The sequence below is a fragment of the Triticum urartu genome, chromosome 5A (genome assembly GCF_056163025.1).
Source record: "Triticum urartu cultivar PI428250 chromosome 5A, HENAU_Tu73, whole genome shotgun sequence".
Classification (NCBI taxonomy): Eukaryota; Viridiplantae; Streptophyta; class Magnoliopsida; order Poales; family Poaceae; genus Triticum; species Triticum urartu.
In genome coordinates this window covers 446,547,928-446,560,725 of record NC_141877.1, presented here as the reverse complement: position 1 = coordinate 446,560,725, position 12,798 = coordinate 446,547,928, and the positions used below count along the sequence as shown (strand labels likewise).

Genomic DNA, 12,798 nt, shown 5'->3' with positions numbered 1-12,798 from the left:
TAGCCAAGGACTCTTTAAGACACAACGAGACCACTGTAAAAACCAACCGTGGATAGGCGGACCACTAGACGTCGAACCCCAATTTCATATCATACATCTGTCGGAAAGATATCTTAGGAGCTACTTGAATTCTCACTTATAAACTCCCGAAACTTTCCGGTTATGCAATCAGGTGTTGGGATACAGGGGAAGCATAATATCTCACCCAAAACTAGCAAATCCTACATCCAGCTGTATCCATCCTTCAACACATAACCAAGAAACCTTCGGAAATCGTCTACCTCAACCTTTGAAAAGCATCCGTTATACGAGTTATGGCAATACTCCCGAACTCCCGCCCCAGTACTGGGTGGCGTCGAGGTTATCTCACCAACAACTGCATAAAAGAGATTTTCGATGTCGGCGAACTAAACTCAGGTATTCCAGAACCGCAACGATAAAATTGTGACGACAACACCTCGGAGCTCAACTCCCCGGGACACTGCCACAACCCCTAAATGTCAGGAGGCACCAAGAACAATGTTCTCGTCACAAAACCATCGGAACGATTCCAAGATACCCGCGTGATCCTAAATTTTTTTTAGTGAAATTTGAGAAGAGAAGAGTCAAAACTCTATGTCAGGATGCCTTACCAGAGCGATGAAGGGACTGGGGAGTAAAAAGAATTCCTAAACTCTCCGATATATAATTCCTAAATGACTGAAAACATTTTTCTAGACTCAACTCGTCCGCTAATTCGATCAAGCAGTGGGGGCTCCTAAGGTCGGGGAAGGCTCTGATACCAACTTTTAACGCCCTCGATGCGGCTATATCTCCCACGTGTCGAAGCACGACTTAGAGGCATAACCGCATTGAAAGCAATGTCGCAAGTGAGGTAATCTTCACACAACCCATGTAATACGTAAGGGAAAAAGATACATAGTTGGCTTACAATCACCACTTCACACAAATACATGAATAAAGCATTACATCATCCAAATACACACAATGTCCGACTACGGAACCAAAATAAAAGAAGACTACCCCAAATGCTACGCAGATCCCCGATCAACCCCAACTGGGCTCCACTACTGATCGACTAGAACGAAAACAACACAAAGGACAAGATCTTCATCGAGCTCCTCCTTGAGCTTGGTTGCATCATCTGCACGGACTCATCGGCACCTGCAAGCTGGTTTTGGAAGTATCTGTGAGTCACGGGGACTCAGCAATCTCACACCCTCGCGATCAAGACTATTTAAGCTTATGGGTAAGGTAAAGGTATGAGGTGGAGCTGCAGCAAGCGACTAGCATATATGGTGGCTAACATACGCAAATGAGAGCGAGAAGAGAAGGCAAAGCACGGTCGATAAAAGTATGATCAAGAAGTGATCCTAGAACAACCTACGTCAAGCATAACTCCAACACCGTGTTCACTTCCCGGACTCCGCCGGAAAGAGACCATCACGGTTACACACGCGGTTGATGTATTTTAATTAAGGTCAACTTCAGGTTTTCTACAACCGGACATTAACAAATTCCCATCTGCCCATAACCGCGGGCACGGCTTTTGAAAGTTCAAATCCCTGCAGGGGTGTCCCAACTTAGCCCATCACAAGCTCTCATGGTCAACGAAGGATATTCCTTCTAGCGGGAAGACCCGATCAGACTCGGAATCCCGGTTACAAGACATTTCGACAATGGTAAAACAAGACCAGCAAAGCCACCCAGATGTGCCGACAAATCCCGATAGGAGCTGCACATATCTCGTTCTCAGGGCACACCGGATGAGCCAGACGTCGGGTGGGCCAGCCCAGAGTTGCCCCTGGTAGCTCCGGACATCGCTCAGTTTGGACCAACACTTAGAGGAGCACTGGCCCGGGGGTTTAATAAAGATGACCCTTAGGCAGGCCTACCCAAGGGAAAGGAAAAGGCTAGGTGGCGAATGGTAAAACCAATGTTGGCCCTTGCTGGAAGAGTTTTATTCAAGGCGAACTGTCAAGGGGTTCCCATTATAACCCAACCGCGTAAGGAACGCAAAATCCGGGAACATAACACCGATATGACGGAAACTAGGGCGGCAAGAGTGGAACAAAACACCAGGCATAAGGCCGAGCCTTCCACCCTTTACCAAGTATATAGATGCATTAATTAAATGAGAGATATTGTGATATCCCAACAAGTAAACATGTTCCAACAAGGAACAACATCTCCATGTTCCAACAAGGAACAAACTTCAGTCTTCACCTGCAACTAACAACGCTATAAGAGGGGCTGAGCAAAGTGGTAACATAGCCAAACAACGGTTTGCTGGGACAAGGTGGGTTAGAGGCTTGGTTCAACAATATGGAAGGCATGATAAGAAAGTGGTAGGTATTGCAGCATAGGCATAGCAAAAGAGCGAGCAACTAGCAAGCAAAGATAGAAGTGATTTCGAGGGTATGGTCATCTTGCCTGAAATCCCGCAAGGAAGAAGAACGAGTCTATGAAGAAGACAAACGGACGTAGTCAAACGAATCCTCACAACTCCGGAACGAAACCGAAGCTAACGCGAGAAGCAATCCGGAAAGAAGCAAACAACAAAGTAAACAACCATTACATAAGCATGGCATGATGCACAACCAGGTATGATGCATGTCCGGTTTAAATGAGGCATGTCATGGCAAAATGCACAAACAATCCTACAAATTAAATGGAGCTCAATATGCAACGGGTTGCATATTGACGAAACACCACATGAATTATTTAGTTCTCTCTCGTTTAGGTACTTAACAATATTAAATATTGTTAGCATGACAAGAGGTGAAGCATAATGAAACTATCTATCTAGGCAATTTTAAATGAGGCCGGAACAACAAAACGACAAGTCCGGAAATTCCCCATATGCATTTAGCAATTTAATGCAAACAACAATTTTAAACATTTTAGTTGTTGTTATCATTGTGCGGGTGACATGAGCAAGTTTTATGCATTTGTCAACGTGGCGGAAATGAAAAGGGGAGCCTCGGCAACGATAACGAAATGGTGCCACGGCAACATTCCGGTTCTGGTAACTCGATTGAGATCCCGGTGCAAAGAAAGTGCGACGGGAGCGTGACATGCGATAGAAGGTGGGGTGCTCCCGGTTACCGGGTTCCCACATGATGGTGACAAGGTAAAAGATGGCAACATGCACCGACAAATCGAGCACAATGCAAGCACGAGCATCTCATACATCACACATGCATTAGTTCACGGCGGTCGTCTCGGGGTTATACCTTCGTAGCGTGCGTCATCGGAGCGGTTCGGGTCAAGCGGTGTAGAGGAGGTAGTGGAAGTAGACGTTCTCAGACGTCGAGGGAAGTAGTGGTTCACGCGACGGTAGTCGAAGTAGTCGTTCTCGCACGCTCTAGGGTCGACGGTAGAGGTTCTCGTGATCTCGGCGACGGTAGTGGTACATGTATATCGTTGCACGAGCTTCCGTAGATGTTCATGTTGTCGGTGTCGAGGTACTTGGGGTCTTTGGACTTTCCGATCCCGTTCTTGCGACGGTAGTCATTCACGTTCGTGGGAAGTGGTCGTACTCGCAAACTTCTCGAAACCAGGGTCTCGGTCGTCGGTATAGGTACTTGGTGAAATCCACGGGTGTCAGTAGTTGTACATGGTCTTCGCGTTGTAGTCTGACTTGGCGATTCCAAAACGTTCATCGGTAGTGGAACTTGGTGGATTCCACGGAGGCGTCCTTGGGCGTTCCTGGTTGTCGCGTCTTGGCAAAACAAAAGGTATCTTGGCGTCCATGCAACCGGCAGGGGAGGTGATGGCACTGGGCTCCAGCAAAGCAGGGCGCTGACGAGGAGACGAAGCAGAGGACGGGGAGGCCGGAGGAGCTTTTGCGGGAGCTCGGGACAGAGTTGGTGGCGTGCGAGGCGGCAGAGGAGACGCACATTAGGGACGAAGAGGCAGGGGCGTCTGACGCAAGGCGGCCGAAGGCGCGGGTGTCGGGGTTCCTCCCTTGTGCTGTGGTTGCGGGAGCTCGAGCCTTCCTAGAGAAGAAGCAGGGAAGAAGCTCAGGCGGCCACGGGAAGGGGGCGACGCGGTGGAGCCGCGGGGCCGGCGACGATGCTGGGACGACGGCTCCAGTGCGGGGATGCCCGGATCCCGTTGGAGCTGAGTCCAGAGGCGGGCGGCACATCTTTCTAAGGAGCTTGGGGCTCGCCATGGGGAAACGGGCGCGCGATGGAGGCGGGGTAGAGTAGAGGGAGCGAGGGGATCAGGGAATAAGATGGTCGACGCGCCCTCTACTGCGTTGTGTGTGCAGCGGCGCTAGAGGGAGACAAGGGGGATCGAGGAGATGGGGAGGGCAGAGGCTGTGGTTCTCTCTCTGGCAGCGCACAGGAGAGAGGAAAGAGATCGAGAGAGAGGTGGCGGCGCTACGGGAGGGAGGAAAGGGATCGGGAGAGAGTTAGGGTTGGAAGGGTGGTTGGGCCGGCCTGGGACCGTGAAGTAAGATGGGCCGGGGCTGCAGTGAAGGATGGCCTAGCTGGTCCTAAATGACCTGGTGGGCTGGCATCTCTTCCCTCTCATGACTCTTTAGCAAAAAAGGATTAAAGAGAAGGAAAAGAAAGAGAGGTTAGGGAATAAGCTTGAGCAGGAGGGTATTTTTTCTCGGAGTCAAAAAAATGAGTTTGACCCAAGAAAAGTAGAAATGGCATGACCGAAAGATATAAATTCAAACTCATTTGAATTTAATTCAAATGGGTTTGAACTAGGACTTGGTTATAGAAGTGTCCAATAATGTTGAGGTTTTTGATGGAACTCCGGAAAGTGAAGAAAGAATATATGGCAAGGTTTGAGGAGCAACTCGAAGCAGAAAAGACCTGAGAGTTTTAAATTGCAAGTGTGTTTGCGGTAAATCCAAATAATTGGAATATTTACTGTAGCTCTCTAAATATCGAGAGGATGTGTTGTATAGAGAAATCACCAGGTGAGTTCCCTCAATTTAAATAGATCAAAGATCTATGCATTTTATTTAGTTGAGTTTTAAAGAAGAGGTGCAAGAAGACATGATGCAATGCACATGATGCCATGATGAATGCAACAAGCGAAACAAAACACACGACGAAACCCGGAAAACATGGAAGGCACCTGAAGCTCCGGTCTTGGGGCGTTACAGAAGAGTTACCGGAGGGGAATCCTGTGGGCTCCACGAGGGTGGAGGGCGTGCCCCCTGCCTCGTGGACTCCCCGTGGGGCACTTTGACTTGTTCTCGACGCCAACCTCTCCTATAAATCCCCAAACTTCCAGAACTTAACCTAGATCGGGATTTTCGCCACCGAAGCCTCTGTAGCCACCAAAAACCAATCGGGACCCTGTTCCGGCACCCTTCCGGAGGGGGGATCCATCACCGGTGGCCATCTTCATCATCCCGATGCTCTCCATGACGAGGATGGAGTAGTTCACCCTCGAGGCTGAGGGTATGTACCAGTAGCTATGTGTTTGATCTCTCTCTCTCTCTCTCTCTCTCTCTCTCGTGTTCTTGATATGGCACGATCTTGATGTATCGCAAGCTTTGTTATTATAGTTGGATCTTATGATGTTTATTCCCCTCTACTCTCTTGTAATGGATTGATTTTTCCCTTTGAAGTTATCTTATCGGATTGAGTCTTTAAGGATTTGAGAACACTTGATGTATGTCTTGCATGTGCTTATCTGTGGTGACAATGGGATATTCACGCTATCTACTTGATGTATGTTTTGGTGATCAACTTGCGGTTTCAGTGACCTTGTGAACTTATGCATAGGGGTTGGCACATGTTTTTGTCTTGACTCTCTGGTAGAAACTTTGGGGCACTCTTTGAAGTTCTTTGTGTTAGTTGAATAGATGAATCTGAGATTGTGTGATGCATATCGTATAATCATACCCACAGATACTTGAGGTGACATTAGAGTATCTAGGTGACATTAGGGTTTTGGTTTATTTGTGTCTTAAGGTGTTATTTTACTACGAACTCTAGGGCTGTTTGTGATACTTATAGGAATAGCCCAATGGATTGATCGGAAAGAATAACTTTGAGGTGGTTTCGTACTCTACAATAATCTCTTGTTTGTTCTCCATTATCAGTGACTTTGGAGTGACTCTTTGTTGCAGGTTGAGGGATTGTTATATGATCCAATTATGTTATTATTGTTGAGAGAACTTAGACTAGTGAAAGTATGATCCCTAGGCCTTGCTTCGAAGCATTGCAATACTGTTTGTGCTCACTTTTACCACTTGCTACCTTGCTGTTTTTATATTTTCAGATTACAAATAGCCATATCTACCATCCATATTGCACTTGTATCACCATCTCTTCACCGAACTAGTGCACCTATACAACTTACCATTGTATTGGGTGTGTTGGGGACACAAGAGACTCTTTGTTATTTGGTTGCAGGGTTGTTTGAGAGAGACCATCTTTATCCTACGCCTCCCACGGATTGATAAATCTTAAGTCATTCACTTGAGGGAAATTTGATACTGTTCTACAAACCTCTGCACTTGGAGGCCCAACAACGTCTACAAGAAGAAGGTTGTGTAGTAGACATCACCTCACATCTGTTCAGAATGAATGTAAATCCATATTGCGAGCGATAGCCATCCTTAATGGTTTGGAAACTAGTATCGGCCCTTTCTCGCCATCATAAACCAATAACATATCCTTAGTCCTGCTCAAATACGTAACAATATTTTTATCTGCCGTCTAATGACACTCACATGGATCTGCCTGGTATTTGCTAGTAATACTTAGACTATAAGAAACATCTAGTCTTGTATATAACATAACATACATGATGGACCCGACAACCGAAGCATACAAAATCACATCCATGTAACTTCGCTCATCAAAAAATTTGCGGGAGTCTGAGTCTTTCTGAGACTAATGCCATGTAACATAGGCAAGCACCCTTTGTTGTCCTCATGCATGTTGAACCGCTTCAAAACCCAGTTGACAAATGTACTCTGGTTAATCCAATTAGCCTCCTCGATCTATCTCCCCGGTCCTTGATTCCCAAAATAAACCGTTTCTCTCACGTCCTTCATGAAAAACTATTTTTCAGCGAGTCCTTGACAGATTCAAGCATTGGAATGTCATTCTGAATCAATAATATGCGATTTACATATCACTAAACTTCTTGTAAGAAGAAGAGGGTTCTTCTTTGTTTTTGATGAATCCAAACACTTTGACCACCTCATCAAAACATCCTTGCCATCAAGACTAGGTTCATGCCCCCCTAATACGATGTGTCCTTACATGCAACAGTGCTACATCGATGATTGGAGCGCCACCAGTTCCTACGGTCGACGGTGCCCAACTCGGTCTGGCCATCTACCAACACCTCCATGAGAAATCGAGAGCCTCCTGCCACCATAGGTAGCAGGGCTCGCCGTCACCATGGCGAGGATCAACGACAGTGGTGGCAAGAGAGGCCAATGCGGAGGAAATTGTAGGCTGTTGGTGCGGGGCAAAGTGCAGCTGCTCGGTGTTTTTAGATTCTCTTGTCCCCTCGGGCTTTGCATTTTTCCTATCCTTATTTCTTATTGGGTCAAAATTACACATATTTTTTGGCTGGTTCACAACATGTAGCCCAAGTGGTGTGTATAGGTAATAATGGACAATCAAGTCTACAAAATTCTCAGTAAAAAGTTCAATCGTGATTACATGGACGAACACCATATTGGTATCAACGGATATGTTTTTCTGGGAAAAGGCCAAATGCCATGTATTAAGTAGCACAAACCCATATAAATCGCCCTTTTAGAAAATTTTAAACATATCCAAGTCCTTAGAGGTGCTGACATCTTCTTCCTCATGCATCCACTAGCGGAGCACCATGAGCAAAGTTTGTTGCTGCCACCGGGCCTCCGTCTTAGCGAAGCAAACTTCTCAACCCATGAACTTGTATAAGCAGTGACTAGAAAGTCATCGACTGGAAGAGGCAATGAAAAGACCATAATGGGCATGTAGAATGCCCCATATCAAGTCAGATAAAGCTGGGGGACACAAATTTTACACGCTCCCGGATGTGGATTTATCCTAACTGGTTGTGCGCACAACCCATATCTCCTCCACTCATCTTTCATGCATGTCACATCAACTGCATGCTGCGATGCACGAATTGATTGTAAGCTGACACCACCATCTAGGACAGGAATCTCTCTCCCAGGTACTACTTGATCATGCATCATTAATAAAGGGTTAATAGATGATTTTAAACGTGTTTAATTAAATGGGCTGATCTGTGGTTAATTATTCTTAAATAATAATGTGAAATATACTGTTGTTAATTTACTACTTGATAGTTCCAAAGAAAACATATGGATGTAACGAAGTTTATGGGGAAAATCCAATGAACTTTACGATTATAATCCGCAAGCTTTATGGAAATAGTCCAATGAACTTTAATGTTATAATCAGCAAACTTTATGGAAAAAACAATGAGCTTTACATTTACCTAGCTCGCATTTTGTATGAAAATTCTGAAGAACTTTGTTGTATAATTTAATAAACTTTATGGTTGAATGTGCTGGTCAGTTTTGCCAATTGAGATTTTTTTATGAAATATTACATTTACTTACCTAGCTGGCACTTTGTATGAAAATTCTAAAGAACTTTGTGGTATATGTCATGTGTTTGATATATATAGTAATTTCCATCTCCAAATTTAAATATGTTGATATTGGGCTCCTTTCGAAGTGCTCACCATAGAGAAGCCAAATAAATAAAGAAATTTATTTTTTCACAAAAGCAATTAAAAGATATGGTGATATATTTATTTGTAGTGCAATTTTACTTTAAAGGTAGATAACATAGGCACATGCAGCTTCTGCTAGCTGTATTAGTGTCAAGCATGCATTTGATCCATCATTTCAACAGTGGGCCTAGGGAATCTAGCGAAGAGACGTGAGAAACGAGAAATGGGTGCGCTGATCTACATGATTCAGCGACGGCGAGGATTCGTGTTACGCGCGCAGTCTGTTAGGATTCGCCATATTCGCCCCAAAGAGGTCGAGATTGGCTAATCTTCATAAGTCAGAACTGAAGCCAGAGGACCAAGACACACAACCATGCTGCCCGCTTCAGAAGACAGCGTGACCGAGGCAAACCTGTAGAAGATAAAAACAGACCTAGAGAACCCGATTTCGGCCACACCATCTTTCACACGCCTTGGTTGACAAGAAGAAGCATTGCAAGATGAGGGCAAGGTGAGGAGACCCTCTTCCACGCCGACAACAATGCCATCGTCCCGTCACAACCGATTGAATACAATCCCTAAATTTATCCCTAGACCGGCCCCGCCTGTCGCCTAGGTCGCGGGTAGGAGGAAAGCACGTTCTGTGAGGGAGACGTCCGTCAACCGCTGGTGGTTAGCAGAAGAAGTTGCACCTCAGTCTCATCGTTTGGATTGTTGCCTAGAAATGTCATCTCGGCATCGACGGCCAAGTTCGGTGTCGATCTCAAAGTTGTACGTAAACGCCAATAATGCTCGGCACTATCGAACGAAGAAATCTGGAATATAACATTGTTGAGCTCAGTCAAGCATCGATGCGAAGCATATGTATCTCGTAGCTATTAGCTAGCTATAGCAAAGCTAACTTCGGAGAACTCTAAACCGCATAGTTTCTGCTTGGAATACCTACAACGTATCAGTATAAAAACACCAAGACGATCTACGTAGTTTCCTCGCAGGTTACGATGAGGATCAATACCATGCACTACGCGGTAGTAGTACTGGCGATCGTACTGGGAGGAGGATCGCTGGCGAATGCGGCCAACCAGAAGGATGTGCTAAGGGCCTTCATCAAATCGAGGGCCCAGACGCGCGCGGACGGGCCTGGGGAGCCGGACCCGTGGGCCGACCCGATCTGCAGCTTCCGCCACCTGCCCGCCAAGTGCGACGCCCCGCCGGCGGGCACCAGGGAGGCCGACAGGATCGCGGCGCTGCCCGGCCAGCCCCCGCGCGTCAACTTCGACCAGTACTCCGGCTACGTCACCGTGAGAGAGGAGTACGGCCGCGCGCTCTTCTACTACTTCGTCGAGCCCCCCTACGAGGCCGCCTCCAAGCCGCTCGTGCTCTGGCTCAACGGCGGGCCCGGGTGCTCGTCGCTCGGCTCCGGCGCCATGGCGGAGCTCGGCCCGTTCCGTGTGAACCCTGACGGGAAGACGTTGAGCAGAAACAGGCATGCCTGGAAGGCTGGAACAATCGTGGGTGGCTGACAGATCCTCTTACAACTTCGCTTGTGTCGTGTAATGTCACACTCACTGATGATTTGTGTTGTGGTGCCGTGCAGTTGCGAATGTGATCTTCCTAGAGTCACCGGCGGGCGTCGGGTTCTCCTATTCGAACGCGTCGGTGCCGAGCGGCCACAGGAGGACCGCGGTGGACGCCTACATGTTCCTGCTCAACTGGCTCGAGAGGTTCCCCGAGTGCAAGGGCCGCGATTTCTACGTCGCCGGCGAGAGTTACAGCGGGCACTACGTTCCCCAGCTCGCCGCCGTCATCGTGGCCCTCCGCGAACTCGGTGACACGAGCATGAACCTCAAGGGCATCTTCGTAAGTTGCCTGATCATGGCATCTTCGTGACTTTGATCCGTATTGATGCCATCTCCGACTAACAGAAATCGGGGTTCATTTCTGCAGGTCGGCAATCCGCTACTCGATAGTAGGTCCAATAACACATATGGATCGTTAGAGTTTCTGTGGAACCACGGGGTGATCTCCGACGAGGTGTGGGGCAATATCAACGGGCAGTGCAGCTCCGGGCAGTTCGAGGGCAAAGCGTGCGACGACTCATTCGATGAGGGCGACATCGATAGGTACAACATTTACGCCCCGGTCTGCATCAAGTCGCCAGACGGGAGTCTCCACCCCAGTGGCTACGTACGTACTGCTGCACAAGACACATGGGCTCTTTCTCTTCTTTTCTTTTTATGGAAAAAACTTTCAATCTATTCATGTTCAATCATAGTAGTACAACGAACACTAGAAATAATAAAAATACATCAAGATTCGTAGACCACCTAGCAACGACTACAGGTACTGAAGCGAGCGGAAGGCGCGCCGCTGTCATCGCCCCTCCCTTGCCGGAGTCGGGCAAACGTTATAGTAGTAGACAGTCGGGAAGTCATCGTGCTAAGACCTCATACAACCAATGCATCAGAACAGCAACCGCCGTAGATGAATAGTGTAGATCAAAAGGATCCGACCTGAAGACACACAAACGAAGACGAACGACGAACAGATTCGAGCAAATCCACCAAAGATACATCCGCCGGAGACACCTCCACACGCCCACCGATGATGCTAGACGCATCACCGAAACGGGGGCTAGGCGGCGAGACCTTTATTCCATCTTCAGGGAGCCGCCGCCGTCTCACCTTCCTGAGCAGAACACAAACCCTAACAAAGCTTGAAAAAATATCTAAAAACGTAGCCCTCCCATCGGCAAGAGCCGAGATCCACTTCGTCTCCATGGTCCTAAGGCCACCGAAGACGGGGCGAACCAGCGTCGGCGCCGACACCGATGAGAGGCAAAGAACCCTAGCTTTTTGAAGACGGCGGCTGCCTTATCTGTTTCTATTGACGCCTTGGACTCACCACCCCAGTGGCTACGTACGTACTGCTGCACAAGACACATGGGCTCTTTCTCTTTTACTGGAAAAGAAAAATTATTCAGCATTGGCAAATCAGACGTGGTGATACTGACTAATTAGCCGTTGTAATTGATACAGTTACCAGGATATGATCCGTGCATCGGGTCCTATATCGACGCCTACCTCAACAGTCCTAAGGTGCAGAAGGCTATGCATGTTCGAACCCACACAGAGTGGTCAGAGAGCTCGTAAGTAACGCACTTGCAAACTCTGTGTTTATATTTATTAGTAGAGGCTCCTTATACTTCAGAGCCGGATATTTTACCCCACCTTCTCCCGTATATGTTTTTCCTATAAATTTAGTCAAATTCCATATATTCTTACTTGGAACAAAACTAATATGCATTACGTTTTGACATAGAGAGACGTTGCCCGGCTGGACCGATTCCCCAGTTTCCATGATGCCAACCATCGGTTGGCTTGTCGACAACGGATTAAGGGTTTGGATCTACAGGTAACTTCACTTCAAGCATTCACAGTTCCTTGAAAACACAAAATGGAGATTCTTTTTCTCCCATAGTTGCTGCGCACTCCTGTCACTCTCATAACATCATGCATGGCTAATCCGATGACAGTGGTGACATGGATGATGCGTGCCCGATTACCGCAACGAGGTACGCTATCAAGGATCTCAATCTGACCATCACAAAACCGTGGCGTCCATGGTACACCCCTGACAACGAGGTAACCACATATATGCAATAAACCTTACAATACTAGTTTTTCGACTAGAATGTGTACTAATCTGAATTATGTCCTAATCTAGGTCGGAGGCTACGCTCAGCAATACGAGGGAGGGTTCACGTTCGCGTCAGTGCGAGGAGCTGGCCATATGGTCCCTAGCTTCCAGCCCAAGAGATCACTCGTTCTTTTGTACTCCTTCATGAAAGGAGTCCTGCCACCTGGTGCTCTGCCACCTGGGTTTTCACAATGGAGCTGGGTCTAAGTTTGCAAGAGGCCGGATACTAATAAATAAGTGTCATATCATATCAAGGTCTCTGGTTAATTAGATCATGGGGAAGTTCTTTCTAAAATGATTTGTTGTTCACCTGGTGTATGTTGTCCCAACAAATGTTAGGGACACGTCCTTATTTAACTCAATCAATAATATAATGCATTATGCTTTGCTTAGTGTTGTTGAATAAAG

General features: G+C 47.1%; 1 protein-coding gene across 1 annotated transcript; it reads left to right on the top strand.

Moving 5' to 3' along the window:
• The first annotated feature begins 9,692 nt into the window (after window positions 1-9,692).
• On the top strand, window positions 9,693-12,597 carry LOC147971849 (serine carboxypeptidase 1-like). Its single transcript, XM_087524153.1, has 7 exons — window positions 9,693-10,189; window positions 10,284-10,551; window positions 10,639-10,878; window positions 11,730-11,839; window positions 12,013-12,105; window positions 12,227-12,335; window positions 12,418-12,597. The coding sequence occupies exons 1-7, from the start codon at window positions 9,693-9,695 to the stop codon at window positions 12,595-12,597; spliced, it is 1,497 nt and encodes a 498-aa protein (XP_087380279.1).
• The last annotated feature ends 201 nt before the right edge of the window (window positions 12,598-12,798 follow it).

Excerpts from the sequence above, each read along its gene's own strand:
- LOC147971849 (XM_087524153.1), top strand. The coding sequence starts at position 9,693 with ATGAGGATCAATACCATGCACTACGCGGTAGTAGTACTGGCGATCGTA. Across the intron at positions 10,190-10,283 it reads AGAAACAGGCATGCCTGGAA|TGCAGTTGCGAATGTGATCT; the intron begins GGCTGGAACAAT and ends GTTGTGGTGCCG. Across the intron at positions 10,879-11,729 it reads GTCTCCACCCCAGTGGCTAC|TTACCAGGATATGATCCGTG; the intron begins GTACGTACTGCT and ends TAATTGATACAG.